Source organism: Oncorhynchus masou, chromosome 20 (genome assembly GCF_036934945.1).
Source record: "Oncorhynchus masou masou isolate Uvic2021 chromosome 20, UVic_Omas_1.1, whole genome shotgun sequence".
NCBI classification, from domain to species: domain Eukaryota; kingdom Metazoa; phylum Chordata; class Actinopteri; order Salmoniformes; family Salmonidae; genus Oncorhynchus; species Oncorhynchus masou.
In genome coordinates, this window is record NC_088231.1 from 21,227,730 (window position 1) to 21,251,647 (window position 23,918).

The 23,918-nt window shown below is 38.6% G+C and overlaps 1 protein-coding gene across 1 annotated transcript in view; it reads left to right on the plus strand.

Annotated features, from left to right (window-relative positions):
* LOC135506583 (receptor-type tyrosine-protein phosphatase delta-like) overlaps positions 1-23,918 on the plus strand; it is a 354,431-nt gene that overhangs the window by 219,173 nt on the left and 111,340 nt on the right. The window contains exons 20-24 of the mRNA XM_064925920.1: positions 11,957-12,553; positions 14,316-14,410; positions 17,959-18,215; positions 18,780-18,873; positions 23,451-23,681. Of these exons, the coding sequence (XP_064781992.1) occupies positions 11,957-12,553; positions 14,316-14,410; positions 17,959-18,215; positions 18,780-18,873; positions 23,451-23,681 (1,274 nt within the window). The remainder of the gene's footprint in view (positions 1-11,956; positions 12,554-14,315; positions 14,411-17,958; positions 18,216-18,779; positions 18,874-23,450; positions 23,682-23,918) is intronic.

A 23,918-nucleotide genomic window follows, 5' to 3' on the forward strand; every position in this document is an offset into this window, starting at 1 on the left:
CTACTAGACACTGAGACAGTACAGACACAGCTACCCAGCCTGCTACTAGACACTGAGACAGTACAGACACAGCTACCCAGCCTGCTACTAGACACTGAGACAGTACAGACACAGCTACCCAGCCTGCTACTAGACACTGGGACAGTACAGACACAGCTACCCAGCCTGCTACTAGACACTGGGACAGTACAGACACAGCTACCCAGCCTGCTACTAGACACTGAGACAGTACAGACACAGCTACCCAGCCTGCTACTAGACACTGAGACAGTACAGACACGGCTACCCAGCCTGCTACTAGACACTGAGACAGTACAGACACAGCTACCCAGCCTGCTACTAGACACTGAGACAGTACAGACACAGCTACCCAGCCTGCTACTAGACACTGAGACTAGACAGACAGTACAGACACAGCTACCCAGCCTGCTACTAGACACTGAGACAGTACAGACACAGCTACCCAGCCTGCTACTAGACACTGAGACAGTACAGACACAGCTACCCAGCCTGCTACTAGACACTGAGACAGTACAGACACAGCTACCCAGCCTGCTACTAGACACTGAGACAGATGTACTAAGGCTTCGCAGCCTTCTTCAGAGCAGTGATTCCTCTAAATGGGGGTCGCGAGCGTGAAACTGAAATTGAAAAAGGCGACCATACGTATTTAATAGGTCCCATACAGAGCCTTCGGAACGTATTCAGACCCCTTTACACATTTTGTTACAGTCTTATTCTAACATGGAGTAAATTGTTCTATTTCCTCATCAATCTACACACAATACCCCATAATGACATCACAATACCCCATAATGACATCACAATACCCCATAATGACATCACAATACCCCATAATGATAAAGCAAAAACAGTTTTTTTGCTAAATTATATATATTTTTTATGGAAATATCACATTTCCATAAGTATTCAGACCCGTTCCTCAGTACTTTGTTGAAGCACCTTTGGCAGCGATTACAGCCTCCAGTCTTCTTGGGCATGACGCTAAAGGCTTGGCACACCTCTATTTGGGGAGTTTCTCCCATTCTTCTCTGCAGATCCTCTCAAGCTCTGTAAGGTTGGATGGGGAGCGTCGCTTTCAGGTCTCCCCAGAGATGTTCGATCTGGTTCAAGTCCGGGCTCTGGCTGGGAAACTCAAGGACATTCAGACACTTGTCCCGTAGCCACTTCTCCGTTGTCTTGGCTGTGTGCTTAGGGTCGTTGACCTGTTTGAAGGTGAACCTTCGCCCCAGTCTGAGGTCCTGAGCTCTGGAACAGGTTTTCATCAAGGAATCTCTCTGTACTTTGCTCCGTTCATCTTTGCCTTGATCCTGACTAGTCTCCCAGTCCCTGCAGCTGAAAAACATCCCCACAGCCTGATGCTGCCACCACCATGCTTCACCGTAAACAGGTCGGCCCTATTGTCCTGCTGTAAACAGGTCGGCCCTATGGTCCTGCTTGCTCTGGACTTGATATCACTGGTTGATATAGACTGGTAACATGATATACCAAGTTGATATAGACTGTTCACATGATATCACTAGTTGATATAGACTGTTAACATGATATACCTAGTTGATATAGACTGTTAACATGATATACCTAGTTGATATAGACTGTTAACATGATATACCTAGTTGATATAGACTGTTAACATGATATACCTAGTTGATATAGACTGTTAACATGATATACCTAGTTGATATAGACTGCTAACATGATATGCCTAGTTGATATAGACTGTTCACATGATATCACTAGTTGATATAGACTGTTAACATGATATACCTAGTTGGTATAGACTGATAATTATGATATACCTAGTTGATATAGACTGTTAACATGATATACCTAGTTGGTATAGACTGATAATTATGATATACCTAGTTGATATAGACTGTTAACATGATATACCCAGTTGATATAGACTGTTAACATGATATACCTAGTTGATATTGACTGTTAACATGATATACCTAGTTGATATAGACTGTTAACATGATATACCTAGTTGATATAGACTGTTAACATGATATACCTAGTTGATATAGACTGTTAACATGATATACCTAGTTGGTATAGACTGATAATTATGATATACCTAGTTGATATAGACTGTTAACATGATATACCTAGTTGATATAGACTGTTCACATGATATCACAAGTTGATATAGACTGTTAACATGATATACCTAGTTGATATAGACAGTTAACATGATATACCTAGTTGATATAGACTGTTCACATGATATCACTAGTTGATATAGACTGTTAACATGATATACCTAGTTGATATAGACTGTTCACATGATATCACTAGTTGATATAGACTGTTAACATGATATACCTAGTTGGTATAGACTGATAATTATGATATACCTAGTTGATATAGACTGTTAACATGATATACCTAGTTGATATAGACTGTTAACATGATATACCTAGTTGATATAGACTGTTAACATGATATACCTAGTTGGTATAGACTGATAATTATGATATACCTAGTTGATATAGACTGTTAACATGATATACCTAGTTGGTATAGACTGATAATTATGATATACCTAGCTGATATAGACTGTTAACATGATATACCCAGTTGATATAGACTGTTAACATGATATACCTAGTTGATATAGACTGTTAACATGATATACCTAGTTGATATAGACAGTTAACATGATATACCTAGTTGATATAGACTGTTCACATGATATCACTAGTTGATATAGACTGTTAACATGATATACCTAGTTGATATAGACGGTTAACATGATATACCTAGTTGATATAGACTGTTAACATGATATACCTAGTTGGTATAGACTGATAATTATGATATACCTAGTTGATATAGACTGTTAACATGATATACCTAGTTGGTATAGACTGATAATTATGATATACCTAGTTGATATAGACTGTTAACATGATATACCCAGTTGATATAGACTGTTAACATGATATACCTAGTTGATATTGACTGTTAACATGATATACCTAGTTGATATAGACTGTTAACATGATATACCTAGTTGATATAGACTGTTAACATGATATACCTAGTTGATATAGACTGCTAACATGATATACCTAGTTGATATATACTGATAACATGATATGCCTAGTTGATATAGACTGTTAACATGATATACCTAGTTGATATAGACTGTTCACATGATATACCTAGTCGATATAGACTGTTAACATGATATACCTAGTTGATATAGACTGTTCACATGAAATCACTAGTTGATATAGACTGTTAACATGATATACCTAGTTGATATAGACTGTTAACATGATATACCTAGTTGATATAGACTGCTAACATGATATACCTAGTTGATATAGACTGTTAACATGATATCCCTAGTTGATATAGACTGTTAACATGATATACCTAGTTGATATAGACTGTTAACATGATATCACTAGTTGATATAGACTGTTCACATGATATCACTAGTTGATATAGACTGTTAACATGATATACCTAGTTGATATAGACTGTTCACATGATATCACTAGTTGATATAGACTGTTAACATGATATACCTAGTTGATATAGACTGTTAACATGATATTCCTAGTTGATATAGACTGTTAACATGATATCACTAGTTGATATAGACTGTTAACATGATATACCTAGTTGATATAGACTGTTAACATGATATACCTAGTTGATATAGACTGTTCACATGATATCACTAGTTGATATAGACTGCTAACATGATATACCTAGTTGATATAGACCATTAACATGATATACCTAGTTGATATAGACTGTTAACATGATATACATAGTTGATATAGACTGTTAACATGATATCACTAGTTGATATAGACTGTTCACATGATATACCTAGTTGATATAGACTGTTCACATGATATACCTAGTTGATATAGACTGTTAACATGATATACATAGTTGATATAGACTGTTAACATGATATCACTAGTTGATATAGACTGTTAACATGATATACCTAGTTGATATAGACTGTTCACATGATATGCCTAGTTGATATAGACTGTTAACATGATATACCTAGTTGATATAGACTGTTCACATGATATCACTAGTTGATATAGACTGTTAACATGATATACCTAGTTGGTATAGACTGATAATTATGATATACCTAGTTGATATAGACTGTTCACATGATATCACTAGTTGATATAGACTGCTAACATGATATACCTAGTTGATATAGACCGTTAACATGATATACCTAGTTGATATAGACTGTTAACATGATATACCTAGTTGATATAGACTGTTAACATGATATACCTAGTTGATATAGACTGTTAACATGATATACCTAGTTGATATAGACTGCTAACATGATATGCCTAGTTGATATAGACTGTTAACATGATATACCTAGTTGATATAGACTGTTAACATGATATACCTAGTTGATATAGACTGTTCACATGATATCACTAGTTGATATAGACTGTTCACATGATATCACTAGTTGATATAGACTGCTAACATGATATACCTAGTTGATATAGACTGTTCACATGATATCACTAGTTGATATAGACTGTTCACATGATATACCTAGTTGATATAGACAGTTAACATGATATACCTAGTTGATATAGACTGTTCACATGATATCACTAGTTGATATAGACTGTTAACATGATATACCTAGTTGATATAGACGGTTAACATGATATACCTAGTTGATATAGACTGTTAACATGATATACCTAGTTGGTATAGACTGATAACATGATATACATAGTTGATATAGACTGTTAACATGATATCACTAGTTGATATAGACTGTTAACATGATATCCCTAGTTGATATAGACTGTTAACATGATATACCTAGTTGATATAGACTGTTAACATGATATCACTAGTTGATATAGACTGTTCACATGATATCACTAGTTGATATAGACTGTTAACATGATATACCTAGTTGATATAGACTGTTCACATGATATCACTAGTTGATATAGACTGTTAACATGATATACCTAGTTGATATAGACTGTTAACATGATATTCCTAGTTGATATAGACTGTTAACATGATATCACTAGTTGATATAGACTGTTAACATGACATACCTAGTTGATATAGACTGTTAACATGATATACCTAGTTGATATAGACTGTTCACATGATATCACTAGTTGATATAGACTGCTAACATGATATACCTAGTTGATATAGACCATTAACATGATATACCTAGTTGATATAGACTGTTAACATGATATACATAGTTGATATAGACTGTTAACATGATATCACTAGTTGATATAGACTGTTCACATGATATACCTAGTTGATATAGACTGTTCACATGATATACCTAGTTGATATAGACTGTTAACATGATATACATAGTTGATATAGACTGTTAACATGATATCACTAGTTGATATAGACTGTTAACATGATATACCTAGTTGATATAGACTGTTCACATGATATGCCTAGTTGATATAGACTGTTAACATGATATACCTAGTTGATATAGACTGTTCACATGATATCACTAGTTGATATAGACTGTTAACATGATATACCTAGTTGGTATAGACTGATAATTATGATATACCTAGTTGATATAGACTGTTCACATGATATCACTAGTTGATATAGACTGCTAACATGATATACCTAGTTGATATAGACCGTTAACATGATATACCTAGTTGATATAGACTGTTAACATGATATACCTAGTTGATATAGACTGTTAACATGATATACCTAGTTGATATAGACTGTTAACATGATATACCTAGTTGATATAGACTGCTAACATGATATGCCTAGTTGATATAGACTGTTAACATGATATACCTAGTTGATATAGACTGTTAACATGATATACCTAGTTGATATAGACTGTTCACATGATATCACTAGTTGATATAGACTGTTCACATGATATCACTAGTTGATATAGACTGCTAACATGATATACCTAGTTGATATAGACTGTTCACATGATATCACTAGTTGATATAGACTGTTCACATGATATACCTAGTTGATATAGACAGTTAACATGATATACCTAGTTGATATAGACTGTTCACATGATATCACTAGTTGATATAGACTGTTAACATGATATACCTAGTTGATATAGACGGTTAACATGATATACCTAGTTGATATAGACTGTTAACATGATATACCTAGTTGGTATAGACTGATAACATGATATACATAGTTGATATAGACTGTTAACATGATATCACTAGTTGATATAGACTGTTCACATGATATACCTAGTTGATATAGACTGTTCACATGATATACCTAGTTGATATAGACTGTTAACATGATATACATAGTTGATATAGACTGTTAACATGATATCACTAGTTGATATAGACTGTTAACATGATATACCTAGTTGATATAGACTGTTCACATGATATGCCTAGTTGATATAGACTGTTAACATGATATACCTAGTTGATATAGACTGTTCACATGATATCACTAGTTGATATAGACTGTTAACATGATATACCTAGTTGGTATAGACTGATAATTATGATATACCTAGTTGATATAGACTGTTCACATGATATCACTAGTTGATATAGACTGCTAACATGATATACCTAGTTGATATAGACCGTTAACATGATATACCTAGTTGATATAGACTGTTAACATGATATACCTAGTTGATATAGACTGTTAACATGATATACCTAGTTGATATAGACTGTTAACATGATATACCTAGTTGATATAGACTGCTAACATGATATGCCTAGTTGATATAGACTGTTAACATGATATACCTAGTTGATATAGACTGTTAACATGATATACCTAGTTGATATAGACTGTTCACATGATATCACTAGTTGATATAGACTGTTCACATGATATCACTAGTTGATATAGACTGCTAACATGATATACCTAGTTGATATAGACTGTTCACATGATATCACTAGTTGATATAGACTGTTCACATGATATACCTAGTTGATATAGACAGTTAACATGATATACCTAGTTGATATAGACTGTTCACATGATATCACTAGTTGATATAGACTGTTAACATGATATACCTAGTTGATATAGACGGTTAACATGATATACCTAGTTGATATAGACTGTTAACATGATATACCTAGTTGGTATAGACTGATAATTATGATATACCTAGTTGATATAGACTGTTAACATGATATACCCAGTTGATATAGACTGTTAACATGATATACCTAGTTGATATTGACTGTTAACATGATATACCTAGTTGATATAGACTGTTAACATGATATACCTAGTTGATATAGACTGTTAACATGATATACCTAGTTGATATAGACTGCTAACATGATATACCTAGTTGATATAGACTGATAACATGATATGCCTAGTTGATATAGACTGTTCACATGATATCACTAGTTGATATAGACTGTTAACATGATATACCTAGTTGATATAGACTGTTAACATGATATACCTAGTTGATATAGACTGCTAACATGATATACCTAGTTGATATAGACTGTTAACATGCTATCCCTAGTTGATATAGACTGTTAACATGATATACCTAGTTGATATAGACTGTTCACATGATATCACTAGTTGATATAGACTGCTAACATGATATACCTAGTTGATATAGACCGTTAACATGATATACCTAGTTGATATAGACTGTTAACATGATATACATAGTTGATATAGACTGTTAACATGATATCACTAGTTGATATAGACTGTTCACATGATATACCTAGTTGATATAGACTGTTCACATGATATCACTAGTTGATATAGACTGCTAACATGATATACCTAGTTGATATAGACCATTAACATGATATACCTAGTTGATATAGACTGTTAACATGATATACATAGTTGATATAGACTGTTAACATGATATCACTAGTTGATATAGACTGTTCACATGATATACCTAGTTGATATAGACTGTTCACATGATATCACTAGTTGATATAGACTGCTAACATGATATACCTAGTTGATATAGACCGTTAACATGATATACCTAGTTGATATAGACTGTTAACATGATATACCTAGTTGATATAGACTGTTAACATGATATACCTAGTTGATATAGACTGTTAACATGATATACCTAGTTGATATAGACTGCTAACATGATATGCCTAGTTGATATAGACTGTTAACATGATATACCTAGTTGATATAGACTGTTAACATGATATACCTAGTTGATATAGACTGTTCACATGATATCACTAGTTGATATAGACTGTTCACATGATATCACTAGTTGATATAGACTGCTAACGTGATATACCTAGTTGATATAGACTGTTCACATGATATCACTAGTTGATATAGACTGTTCACATGATATACCTAGTTGATATAGACAGTTAACATGATATACCTAGTTGATATAGACTGTTCACATGATATCACTAGTTGATATAGACTGTTAACATGATATACCTAGTTGATATAGACGGTTAACATGATATACCTAGTTGATATAGACTGTTAACATGATATACCTAGTTGGTATAGACTGATAATTATGATATACCTAGTTGATATAGACTGTTAACATGATATACCCAGTTGATATAGACTGTTAACATGATATACCTAGTTGATATTGACTGTTAACATGATATACCTAGTTGATATAGACTGTTAACATGATATACCTAGTTGATATAGACTGTTAACATGATATACCTAGTTGATATAGACTGCTAACATGATATACCTAGTTGATATAGACTGATAACATGATATGCCTAGTTGATATAGACTGTTCACATGATATCACTAGTTGATATAGACTGTTAACATGATATACCTAGTTGATATAGACTGTTAACATGATATACCTAGTTGATATAGACTGCTAACATGATATACCTAGTTGATATAGACTGTTAACATGATATCCGTAGTTGATATAGACTGTTAACATGATATACCTAGTTGATATAGACTGTTCACATGATATCACTAGTTGATATAGACTGCTAACATGATATACCTAGTTGATATAGACCGTTAACATGATATACCTAGTTGATATAGACTGTTAACATGATATACATAGTTGATATAGACTGTTAACATGATATCACTAGTTGATATAGACTGTTCACATGATATACCTAGTTGATATAGACTGTTCACATGATATCACTAGTTGATATAGACTGTTAACATGATATACCTAGTTGATATAGACTGTTAACATGATATACCTAGTTGATATAGACTGTTAACATGATATACCTAGTTGATATAGACTGTTCACATGATATGCCTAGTTGATATAGACTGTTAACATGATATACCTAGTTGATATAGACTGTTCACATGATATCACTAGTTGATATAGACTGTTAGCATGATATACCTAGTTGGTATAGACTGATAATTATGATATACCTAGTTGATATAGACTGTTCACATGATATCACTAGTTGATATAGACTGCTAACATGATATACCTAGTTGATATAGACCGTTAACATGATATACCTAGTTGATATAGACTGTTAACATGATATACCTAGTTGATATAGACTGTTAACATGATATACCTAGTTGATATAGACTGTTAACATGATATACCTAGTTGATATAGACTGCTAACATGATATGCCTAGTTGATATAGACTGTTAACATGATATACCTAGTTGATATAGACTGTTAACATGATATACCTAGTTGATATAGACTGTTCACATGATATCACTAGTTGATATAGACTGTTCACATGATATCACTAGTTGATATAGACTGCTAACATGATATACCTAGTTGATATAGACCATTAACATGATATACCTAGTTGATATAGACTGTTAACATGATATACATAGTTGATATAGACTGTTAACATGATATCCGTAGTTGATATAGACTGTTAACATGATATACCTAGTTGATATAGACTGTTCACATGATATCACTAGTTGATATAGACTGCTAACATGATATACCTAGTTGATATAGACCGTTAACATGATATACCTAGTTGATATAGACTGTTAACATGATATACATAGTTGATATAGACTGTTAACATGATATACCTAGTTGATATTGACTGTTAACATGATATACATAGTTGATATAGACTGTTAACATGATATCACTAGTTGATATAGACTGTTCACATGATATACCTAGTTGATATAGACTGTTCACATGATATCACTAGTTGATATAGCTTGTTAACATGATATACCTAGTTGATATAGACTGTTCACATGATATACCTAGTTGATATAGACTGTTAACATGATATCACTAGTTGATATAGACTGTTAACATGATATACCTAGTTGATATAGACTGTTCACATGATATCACTAGTTGATATAGACTGTTAACATGATATACCTAGTTGATATAGACTGTTCACATGATATACCTAGTTGATATAGACTGTTAACATGATATCACTAGTTGATATAGACTGTTAACATGATATACCTAGTTGATATAGACTGTTCACATGATATCACTAGTTGATATAGACTGTTAACATGATATACCTAGTTGATATAGACTGTTAACATGATATACATAGTTGATATAGACTGTTAACATGATATCACTAGTTGATATAGACTGTTCACATGATATACCTAGTTGATATAGACTGTTCACATGATATCACTAGTTGATATAGACTGTTAACATGATATACCTAGTTGATATAGACTGTTAACATGATATACCTAGTTGATATAGACTGTTAACATGATATACCGAGTTGATATAGACTGTTAACATGATATACCTAGCTGATATAGACTGTTCACATGATATGCCTAGTTGATATAGACTGTTAACATGATATACCTAGTTGATATAGACTGTTCACATGATATACCTAGTTGATATAGACTGTTAACATGATATCACTAGTTGATATAGACTGTTAACATGATATACCTAGTTGATATAGACTGTTCACATGATATCACTAGTTGATATAGACTGTTAACATGATATACCTAGTTGATATAGACTGTTCACATGATATACCTAGTTGATATAGACTGTTAACATGATATCACTAGTTGATATAGACTGTTAACATGATATACCTAGTTGATATAGACTGTTCACATGATATCACTAGTTGATATAGACTGTTAACATGATATACCTAGTTGATATAGAATGTTAACATGATATACCTAGTTGATATAGACTGTTAACATGATATACCTAGTTGATATAGACTGTTAACATGATATACCTAGTTGATATAGACTGTTAACATGATATACCTAGTTGATATAGACTGTTCACATGATATACCTAGGTGATATAGACTGTTAACATGATATACCTAGTTGATATAGACTGTTAACATGATATACCTAGTTGATATAGACTGTTAACATGATATACCTAGTTGATATAGACTGTTCACATGATATACCTAGTTGATATAGACTGTTAACATGATATACCTAGTTGATATAGACTGTTCACATGATATACCTAGTTGATATAGACTGTTAACATGATATCACTAGTTGATATAGACTGTTCACATGATATCACTAGTTGATATAGACTGTTAACATGATATACCTAGTTGATATAGACTGTTCACATGATATACCTAGTTGATATAGACTGTTCACATGATATACCTAGTTGATATAGACTGTTCACATGATATACCTAGTTGATATTGACTGTTCACATGAATGACTTTCAGCTCGACGTCCAGGTGAATCACCATTTCTGTCTGTAATGACTGGCTACATTTGTGGAGAGATTGTGAGCAGGTGTTCGTGAGCCGTTAATTCCCATTAATAGTAACATCCTCGTCTCTCCTCTTCCCCTCTCATCCCTCTCTTCATCCTGCTCCTACCTTCACCCCCTCTCTCTCTCTCTCTCCCCTCCTCCCCCTAGTCCCAGAACCCCCCAGGCTCTCAGTAAGTCCCACCCCCGTGGGCACGGCCCAGCTCCAGTGGCTGCCTCCACCCAGCCCCGCTACCCCTCTCCTGGGGTACCGTCTAACCTTCGGACGCCTGGATGTCCTCCCCCTCACCGTGGTAGAATTCCCCGCCAAGGAAAAGTCCTACACCGCTCAGGATATCCACAAGGGGGCGTCGTACGTGTTCCGACTCTCCGCCCGGAATAAGATAGGATACGGAGAGGAGGCAGCGACCGAGGTGACCACTCCGGAAGACGTTCCCGGAGGATTCCCGGAAAATATCCTGTCAGAAGGCGCCTCGGCGTCTTCCATACGGCTCGTCTGGAAGTCTGTCCCGCTGATCGAACGGAACGGGAAGGTTGTGAAGTACTCGGTGCAGTACCGGGATGTTAACGGTAGAGGTGGGAACGCTACCGGGGAGGTGGTGGTGACGGTACCGGAATCTAGCGTGACGTTGGAAGGGCTGAGCGCTGACACGGTGTATGACGTCAGAGTGCGTGCGTTCACGGCGGTAGGGGCGGGGCCGTATAGTCCCGGCGTTCAGTTTAGGACGCAACCGCTAGATGTGGAAGGTAGGACACACACACTCACACACTCGCACACACACACACACACACACACACTCACACACTCGCACACACACACACACACACACATACTCACATACATGCACACACACACACATACTCACATACATGCACACACACACACATACTCTCACACACACACACACACACACACACACACACACACACATACTCACATACATGCACACACACACACATACTCTCACAAACACACACACACTCACACACATACTCACATACATGCACACACACACATACTCTCACACACACACACACACACACACACACACACACACACACACACACACACACATACTCACATACATGCACACACACACACATACTCTCACACACACACAGACACACACACACTCACACATGCACATACTCACACACATGCACACACACAGACACACACACACACACACACATACTCACACACACACACATACTCACATACATGCACACACACACACACACACACACACACACACACACACACACACACACACACACACATACTCACATACATGCACACACACACACATACTCTCACACACACACAGACACACACACACTCACACATGCACATACTCACACACATGCACACACACAGACACACACACATACTCACACACACACACATACTCACATACATGCACACACACACACACACACACACACAGACACTACCACCTTTGAGCAACTACCCATCAACCATCTTCCATTTCCCCCCCCCCCCCCCCCCCCCCTAAACACAGTCTTTCCTCCACACTGTACATTACCTCACATCAAACTCAGTGGAAATACTCACCCACACACCCTACCTGTCGGTCTGGTCAGTCTGGTCTGTAGTCTTCATATGTGTTCAGTAAGTCTGTTTTGTTCTTGTCAGTCTGGTCAGTCTGGTCTGTAGTCTTAATATGTGTTCAGTCTCCTTCTGCTGACAAGGTAAGGAATTGTAGTCGCATCTCATTATCCAGTCAAGCTGACATCACTTCCAGACTGTATTTCTGAACAGAAACTAGAAACCAGAAATTAGAAACTAGAAATTAGAAACTAGAAACCAGAAACTAGAAACCAGAAACTAGAAACCGGAAACTAGAAACCGGAAATTAGAAACCGGAAACCGGAAACCGGAAACCAGAAACTAGAAACCAGAAACTAGAAACCAGAAACTAGAAACCAGAAACTAGAAACCGGAAACTAGAAACCGGAAATTAGAAACCGGAAACCAGAAACCAGAAACTAGAAACCAGAAACTAGAAACCAGAAACCGGAAACCAGAAACTAGAAACCAGAAACCGGAAACCAGAAACCAGAAACCAGAAACCAGAAACCAGAAACCGGAAACCAGAAACCAGAAACCGTAAAACACAGGTAAGATATTACCTGTTTCTCTCAGACCTGGCTTCAGATACTATTAGAAATCTTTAAAATATATACTTTCAGCGTTTGCTCTGGCCTGCCTGGAGTGCCTGGTGGGCCGAGGATGGCACTCCTTCAGACTACTGGTTCCATGGCTCCAGACAAGCTCAATCAAGCCCAGATAAAAACATGTGAAAATAGTATTGGAACAAGGGATCTGGATCCTATAAGGAGACTGAAAGCGTAGAAATAGAATCCATATTAAAAAGTCCATCAGTGACTTGAATGGGGATAGACCCCAGTTCTATGGGTTGTATTTCTATGATCTAAGAACAGTCTGCGGGAGTCATACTGTTGTTTTCTATGTTCCTCTCCACAGTGTTTGCTACTAACTTCAGAGTGAAGGCTGCCATGAAGAACTCAGTCCTGCTGACCTGGGAGATACGAGACAAAACACCCTCCCAGCCTTTTACGGTGAGTTACAGGGACTTTAGATGGTGTGTGTGTGTGTGTGTGTGTGTGTGTGTGTGTGTGTGTGTGTGTGGTTTTGTGTGTGGTTGTGTGTGTGTGTGTCCTCTCTCTCTCTCTTTATAGATCCTGTATGGTAAGAGTCAGGGTGTTGATTATCTCTGTCTCTCTATAGATCCTGTATGGTAAGGGTCAGAGTGTTGATTATCTCTCTCTCTATAGATCCTGTATGGTAAGAGTCAGAGTGTTGATTATCTCTCTCTCTATAGATCCTGTATGGTAAGGGTCAGAGTGTTGATTATCTCTCTCTCTATAGATCCTGTATGGTAAGGGTCAGAGTGTTGATTATCTCTGTCTCTCTATAGATCCTGTATGGTAAGGGTCAGAGTGTTGATTATCTCTGTCTCTCTATAGATCCTGTATGGTAAGGGTCAGGGTGTTGATTATCTCTCTCTCTCTATAGATCCTGTATGGTAAGAGTCAGAGTGTTGATTATCTCTGTCTCTCTATAGATCCTGTATGGTAAGGGTCAGAGTGTTGATTATCTCTGTCTCTCTATAGATCCTGTATGGTAAGGGTCAGAGTGTTGATTATCTCTCTCTCTCTATAGATCCTGTATGGTAAGGGTCAGAGTGTTGATTATCTCTGTCTCTCTATAGATCCTGTATGGTAAGGGTCAGAGTGTTGATTATCTCTCTCTATAGATCCTGTATGGTAAGGGTCAGAGTGTTGATTATCTCTCTCTCTCTCTATAGATCCTGTATGGTAAGAGTCAGAGTGTTGATTATCTCTGTCTCTCTATAGATCCTGTATGGTAAGAGTCAGAGTGTTGATTATCTCTGTCTCTCTCTATAGATCCTGTATGGTAAGGGTCAGGGTGTTGATTATCTCTGTCTCTCTATAGATCCTGTATGGTAAGGGTCAGAGTGTTGATTATCTCTGTCTCTCTATAGATCCTGTATGGTAAGGGTCAGAGTGTTGATTATCTCTCTCTATAGATCCTGTATGGTAAGGGTCAGAGTGTTGATTATCTCTCTCTCTCTCTCTATAGATCCTGTATGGTAAGAGTCAGAGTGTTGATTATCTCTGTCTCTCTATAGATCCTGTATGGTAAGAGTCAGAGTGTTGATTATCTCTGTCTCTCTCTATAGATCCTGTATGGTAAGGGTCAGAGTGTTGATTATCTCTGTCTCGCTATAGATCCTGTATGGTAAGGGTCAGGGTGTTGATTATCTCTGTCTCTCTATAGATCCTGTATGGTAAGGGTCACGGTGTTGATTATCTCTGTCTCTCTATAGATCCTGTATGGTAAGGGTCAGGGTGTTGATTATCTCTGTCTCTCTATAGATCCTGTATGGTAAGGGTCAGGGTGTTGATTATCTCTGTCTCTCTATAGATCCTGTATGGTAAGGGTCAGAGTGTTGATTATCTCTCTCTCTCTAGATCCTGTATGGTAAGGGTCAGGGTGTTGATTATCTCTGTCTCTCTATAGATCCTGTATGGTAAGGGTCAGGGTGTTGATTATCTCTCTCTCTCTATAGATCCTGTATGGTAAGGGTCAGAGTGTTGATTATCTCTGTCTCTCTATAGATCCTGTATGGTAAGGGTCAGAGTGTTGATTATCTCTGTCTCTCTATAGATCCTGTATGGTAAGGGTCAGAGTGTTGATTATCTCTGTCTCTCTATAGATCCTGTATGGTAAGGGTCAGAGTGTTGATTATCTCTGTCTCTCTATAGATCCTGTATGGTAAGGGTCAGAGTGTTGATTATCTCTGTCTCTCTATAGATCCTGTATGGTAAGGGTCAGAGTGTTGATTATCTCTGTCTCTCTATAGATCCTGTATGGTAAGGGTCAGAGTGTTGATTATCTCTGTCTCTCTATAGATCCTGTATGGTAAGGGTCAGAGTGTTGATTATCTCTGTCTCTCTATAGATCCTGTATGGTAAGGGTCAGAGTGTTGATTATCTCTGTCTCTCTATAGATCCTGTATGGTAAGGGTCAGAGTGTTGATTATCTCTGTCTCTCTATAGATCCTGTATGGTAAGGGTCAGAGTGTTGATTATCTCTGTCTCTCTATAGATCCTGTATGGTAAGGGTCAGAGTGTTGATTATCTCTGTCTCTCTATAGATCCTGTATGGTAATGGTCAGAGTGTTGATTATCTCTGTCTCTCTATAGATCCTGTATGGTAAGGGTCAGAGTGTTGATTATCTCTGTCTCTCTATAGATCCTGTATGGTAAGGGTCAGAGTGTTGATTATCTCTGTCTCTCTATAGATCCTGTATGGTAAGGGTCAGAGTGTTGATTATCTCTGTCTCTCTCTATAGATCCTGTATGGTAAGGGTCAGAGTGTTGATTATCTCTGTCTCTCTATAGATCCTGTATGGTAAGAGTCAGAGTGTTGATTATCTCTGTCTCTCTATAGATCCTGTATGGTAAGGGTCAGAGTGTTGATTATCTCTGTCTCTCTCTATAGATCCTGTATGGTAAGGGTCAGAGTGTTGATTATCTCTGTCTCTCTATAGATCCTGTATGGTAAGGGTCAGAGTGTTGATTATCTCTGTCTCTCTATAGATCCTGTATGGTAAGGGTCAGGGTGTTGATTATCTCTGTCTCTCTATAGATCCTGTATGGTAAGGGTCAGGGTGTTGATTATCTCTGTCTCTCTATAGATCCTGTATGGTAAGGGTCAGAGTGTTGATTATCTCTCTCTCTCTCTAGATCCTGTATGGTAAGGGTCAGGGTGTTGATTATCTCTGTCTCTCTATAGATCCTGTATGGTAAGGGTCAGGGTGTTGATTATCTCTCTCTCTCTATAGATCCTGTATGGTAAGGGTCAGAGTGTTGATTATCTCTGTCTCTCTATAGATCCTGTATGGTAAGGGTCAGAGTGTTGATTATCTCTGTCTCTCTATAGATCCTGTATGGTAAGGGTCAGAGTGTTGATTATCTCTGTCTCTCTATAGATCCTGTATGGTAAGGGTCAGAGTGTTGATTATCTCTGTCTCTCTATAGATCCTGTATGGTAAGGGTCAGAGTGTTGATTATCTCTGTCTCTCTATAGATCCTGTATGGTAAGGGTCAGAGTGTTGATTATCTCTGTCTCTCTATAGATCCTGTATGGTAAGGGTCAGAGTGTTGATTATCTCTGTCTCTCTATAGATCCTGTATGGTAAGGGTCAGAGTGTTGATTATCTCTGTCTCTCTATAGATCCTGTATGGTAAGGGTCAGAGTGTTGATTATCTCTGTCTCTCTATAGATCCTGTATGGTAAGGGTCAGAGTGTTGATTATCTCTGTCTCTCTATAGATCCTGTATGGTAAGGGTCAGAGTGTTGATTATCTCTGTCTCTCTATAGATCCTGTATGGTAAGGGTCAGAGTGTTGATTATCTCTGTCTCTCTATAGATCCTGTATGGTAATGGTCAGAGTGTTGATTATCTCTGTCTCTCTATAGATCCTGTATGGTAAGGGTCAGAGTGTTGATTATCTCTGTCTCTCTATAGATCCTGTATGGTAAGGGTCAGAGTGTTGATTATCTCTGTCTCTCTATAGATCCTGTATGGTAAGGGTCAGAGTGTTGAGGTGGATGGTAAACAGAACCAGAAGCTGATAACAGGTCTGCAGCCGGAAACACAGTACTCCTTCCTGTTGACTAACCGTGGCAACAGTGCCGGAGGTCTACAGCACCGCGTAACCGTGACGACCGCCCCGGACGTGCTGCGCACCAAACCCACGCTGGTGGGGAAGACCAACACAGACGGGATGGTGACGGTTCAACTACCTCCCGTACAGACCACCACTACCGTCAGGTGAGGGAGGGAGGGAGGGAGGGAGAGAGGGAGGGAGAGTGGGAAGGAGAAAGGGAGGGAGGGAGGGCGGGAGAGTGGGAAGGAGAGTGGGAGGGAGGGAGAGTGGGAAGGAGGGAGGGAGGGAGGGAGGGAGGGAGGGAGGGAGGGAGGGAGGGAGGGAGGGAGGGAGGGAGGGAGGGGATCTCTGTAGTCGACCAGCATTAAGGTGAATCTAGTTGATGATCCCTGTAGTCAACCATCATTAAGGTGAATCTAGTTGATGATCTCTGTAGTCGACCAGCATTAAGGTGAATCTAGTTGATGATCCCTGTAGTCAACCATCATTAAGGTGAATCTAGTTGATGATCTCTGTAGTTGACCATCATTAAGGTGAATCTAGTTGATGATCTCTGTACTGTAGTCGACCATCGTTAAGGTGAATCTAGTTGATGATCTCTGTACTGTAGTCGACCATCGTTAAGGTGAATCTAGTTGATGATCTCTGTAGTCGACCAGCATTAAGGTGAATCTAGTTGATGATCCCAGCTGTACATGATAACTGAGGTGTTGTGTTGTTGTTGCCAGGGGCTACTATGTGGTGGTGGTTCCTCTGAAGAAGCAGAGAGGAGGGAAGTTCTTGAAGCCTGGTGACAACCCTGATCAGATGAACCTAGATGAGGTGAGATACTGCATGATGATTGAGATGATAATGATAACACAATATGGAGATGATAATGATGGGTAATAACCAGATAACACAATATGAACATGATAATGATGGGGTAATAACCAGATAACACAATATGAAGATGATAATGATAACACAATATGAAGATGATAATGATAACACAATATGGAGATGATAATGATGGGGTAATAACCAGATAACACAATATGAAGATGATAATGATGGCTAATAACCAGATAACACAATATGAAGATGATAATGATGGGTAATAACCAGATAACACAATATGAAGATGATAATGATGGCTAATAACCAGATAACACAATATGAAGATGATAATGATGGGTAATAACCAGATAACACAATATGAAGATGATAATGATGGACAATATGAAGATGATAATGATGGGTAATAACCAGATAACACAATATGAACATGATAATGATAACACAATATGGAGATGATAATGATAACACAATGTGGAGATGATAATGGTGGGGTAATAACCAGATAACACAATATGGAGATGATAATGATGGGTAATAACCAGATAACACAATATGAAGATGATAATGATAACACAATATGGAGATGATAATGATGGGGTAATAACCAGATAACACAATATGAACATGATAATGATAACACAATATGGAGATGATAATGATGGGGTAATAACCAAATAACACAATATAGAGATGATAATGATGGTGTAATAACCAGATAACACAATATGAAGATGATAATGATAACACAATATGGAGATGATAATGATGGGGTAATAACCAGATAACACAATATGAAGATGATAATGATAACACAATGTGGAGATGATAATGATGGCTAATAACCAGTTAACACAATATGGAGATGATAATGATGGGTAATAACCAGATAACACAATATGAAGATGATAATGATAACACAATATGGAGATGATAATGATGGGGTAATAACCAGATAACACAATATGAACATGATAATGATAACACAATATGGAGATGATAATGATGGGGTAATAACCAAATAACACAATATAGAGATGATAATGATGGTGTAATAACCAGATAACACAATATGAAGATGATAATGATAACACAATATGGAGATGATAATGATGGGGTAATAACCAGATAACACAATATGAACATGATAATGATGGGGCAATAACCATATAACACAATATGGAGATGATAATGATAACACAATATGAAGATGATAATGATGGGGTAATAACCAGATAACACAATATGAACATGATAATGATGGGGCAATAACCATATAACACAATATGGAGATGATAATGATAACACAATATGGAGATGATAATGATGGGTAATAACCAGATAACACAATATGGAGATGATAATGATAACACAATATGGAGATGATAATGATGGGTAATAACCAGATAACACAATATGAAGATGATAATGATAACACAATATGGAGATGATAATGATGGGGTAATAACCAGATAACACAATATGAAGATGATAATGATGGGTAATAACCATATAACACAATATGAAGATGATAATGATAACACAATATGGAGATGATAATGATGGGGTAATAACCAGATAACACAATATGAACATGATAATGATAACACAATATGGAGATGATAATGATGGGTAATAACCAGACAACACAATATGAAGATGATAATGATAACACAATATGGAGATGATAATGATGGGGTAATAACCAGATAACACAATATGAAGATGATAATGATAACACAATATGGAGATGATAATGATGGGGTAATAACCAGATAACACAATATGAAGATGATAATGATGGGTAATAACCATATAACACAATATGAAGATGATAATGATAACACAATATGGAGATGATAATGATAACACAATATGAAGATGATAATGATGGGTAATAACCAGATAACACAATATGGAGATGATAATGATGGCTAATTACCAGATAACACAATATGAAGATGATAATGATACCACAATATGGAGATGATAATGATGGGGTAATAACCAGATAACACAATATGAACATGATAATGATAACACAATATGGAGATGATAATGATGGCTAATAACCAGATAACATTGTTATTTTTCTCTCCCTTCTACCTCTCCTCTCCTCTCTCTATCCATCTCTCTCCCTTCTACCTCTCCTCTCCTCTCTCTATCCATCTCTCTCCCTTCTACCTCTCCTCTCCTCTCTCTAACCATCTATATCCTCTCCTCTCCTCTCTCTATCCATCTCTCTCCCTTCTACCTCTCCTCTCCTCTCTCTAACCATCTATATCCCCTCCTCTCCTCTCTCTATCCATCTCTCTCCCTTCTACCTCTCCTCTCCTCTCTCTAACCATCTATATCCTCTCCTCTCCTCTCTCTATCCATCTCTCTCCCTTCTACCTCTCCTCTCCTCTCTCTAACCATCTATATCCCCTCCTCACCTCTCTCTATCCATCTCTCTCCCTTCTACCTCTCCTCTCCTCTCTCTAACCATCTATATCCCCTCCTCACCTCTCTCTATCCATCTCTCTCCCTTCTACCTCTCCCTCCTCTCTCTAACCATCTATATCCCCTCCTCACCTCTCTCTATCCATCTCTCTCCCTTCTACCTCTCCTCTCCTCTCTCTAACCATCTATATCCCCTCCTCACCTCTCTCTATCCATCTCTCTCCCTTCTACCTCTCCTCTCCTCTCTCTAACCATCTATATCCCCTCCTCACCTCTCTCTATCCATCTCTCTCCCTTCTACCTCCTCTCTCTCCTCTCTCTAACCATCTATATCCCCTCCTCACCTCTCTCTATCCATCTCTCTCCCTTCTACCCTCCTCTCCTCTCTCTAACCATCTATATCCCCTCCTCACCTCTCTCTATCCATCTCTCTCCCTTCTACCTCTCCTCTCCTCTCTCTAACCATCTATATCCCCTCCTCACCTCTCTCTATCCATCTCTCTCCCTTCTACCTCTCTCTCCTCTCTCTAACCATCTATATCCCCTCCTCACCTCTCTCTATCCATCTCTCTCCCTTCTACCTCTCCTCTCCTCTCTCTAACCATCTATATCCCCTCCTCTCCTCTCTCTATCCATCTCTCTCCCTTCTACCTCTCCTCTCCTATCTCTAACCATCTATATCCCCTCCTCACCTCTCTCTATCCATCTCTCTCCCTTCTACCTCTCCTCTCCTCTCTCTAACCATCTATATCCCCGGCTCTCCTCTCTCTATCCATCTCTATCCCTTCTACCTCTCATCTCTCTATCCATCTCTCTCCCTTCCACCTCTCCTCTCTCTATCCATCTATATCCCCTCCTCCCCTCTCTCTATCCATCTCTCCCTTCTACCTCTCCTCTCCTCTCTCTATCCATCTATATCCCCTCCTCCCCTCTCTCTATCCTCTCCTCCCCTCTGTCTATCCATCTCTATCCTCTCCTCCCCTCTCTCTATCCATCTCTGTCCCCTCCTCCCCCCTGTCTATCCATCTCTATCCCCTCCTCCCCTCTGTCTATCCATCTCTATCCTCTCCTCCTCTCTCTAATTCCATCTCTATTCTCTCCTCCCCTCTCTCTATCCATCTCTATCCCCTCCTCTCCTCTCCTCTCTCTATCCATCTCTCTCAATTCTACCTCTCCTCCCCTCTCTCTATCCATCTCTAACCCTCCTCCCCTCTCTCTATCCATCTCTAACCCTCCTCCTCTCTCTATCTTCTCCTCCCCTCTCTCTATCCATCTCTAACCCTCCTCCCCTCTCTCTATCTTCTCCTCCCCTCTCTCTATCCATCTCTAACCCTCCTTCCCTCTCTCTATCTTCTCCTCCCCTCTCTCTATCCATCTCTAACCCTCCTCCCCTCTCTATCTTCTCCTCCCCTCTCTCTATCCATCTCTAACCCTCCTCCCCTCTCTCTATCTTCTCCTCCCCTCTCTCTATCTTCTCCTCCCCTCTCTCTATCCATCTCTAACCCTCCTTCCCTCTCTCTATCTTCTCCTCCCCTCTCTCTATCCATCTCTAACCCTCCTCCCCTCTCTCTATCTTCTCCTCCCCTCTCTCTATCCTCTCCTCCCCTTTCTTTATCCATCTCTATCCTCTCCTCGCCTCTCTCTTTCCATCTCTATCCCCTCCTCCCCTCTCTCTATCTTCTCCTCCCCTCTGTCTATCCATCTCTATCCTCTCCTCCCCTCTCTCTATCCTCTCCTCCCTCTCTCTATCCTCTCCTCCCCTCTGTCTATCCATCTCTATCCTCTCCTCCCCTCTCTCTATCCTCTCCTCCCCTCTGTCTATCCATCTCTATCCTCTCCTCCCCTCTGTCTATCCATCTCTATCCTCTCCTCCCCTTTCTCTATCCCCTCCTCCCCTCTCTCTATCTTCTCCTCCCCTCTGTCTATCCATCTCTATCCTCTCCTCCCCTCTCTCTATCCTCTCCTCCCCTCTCTCTATCCTCTCCTCCCCTCTCTCTATCCTCTCCTCCCCTCTGTCTATCCATCTCTATCCTCTCCTCCCCTTTCTCTATCCTCTCCTCCCCTCTCTCTATCCTCTCCTCCCCTCTGTCTATCCATCTCTACTCCCCACTCTCCTCCAGCTCCTGAAAGAGATCAACAGGACCAGTGTGAGCCAGGCGCTGCGTGTCCGTCGCCAGGTCCCGGCCAGCCAATCAGATCCCAGGGCCTATGTTTCCGCCCACTTTAAGACCCTCCCCCAGGAGTTCACCCTCGGTGATGGGAGGAGCTATGGAGAGTTCCGGAACCGCCCGCTGCAAAACGGACAGGAATATGTGTTCTTCGTGCTGGCGCTGCTAGACCTGTCTAATAATGTGGGTTTGGGCTGGGAGTGGACACACACACACACACACACACACACACACATACACACACACACACACACACACACACACACACACACACACACACACACACACACACACACACACACATACATACACACACACATTAGCAGACTCACACCAGAAGCATGTGTTCTTCGTGCTGGCGCTGCTAGACCTGTCTAATAATGTGGGTTTGGGCTGGGAGTGGACACACACACACACACA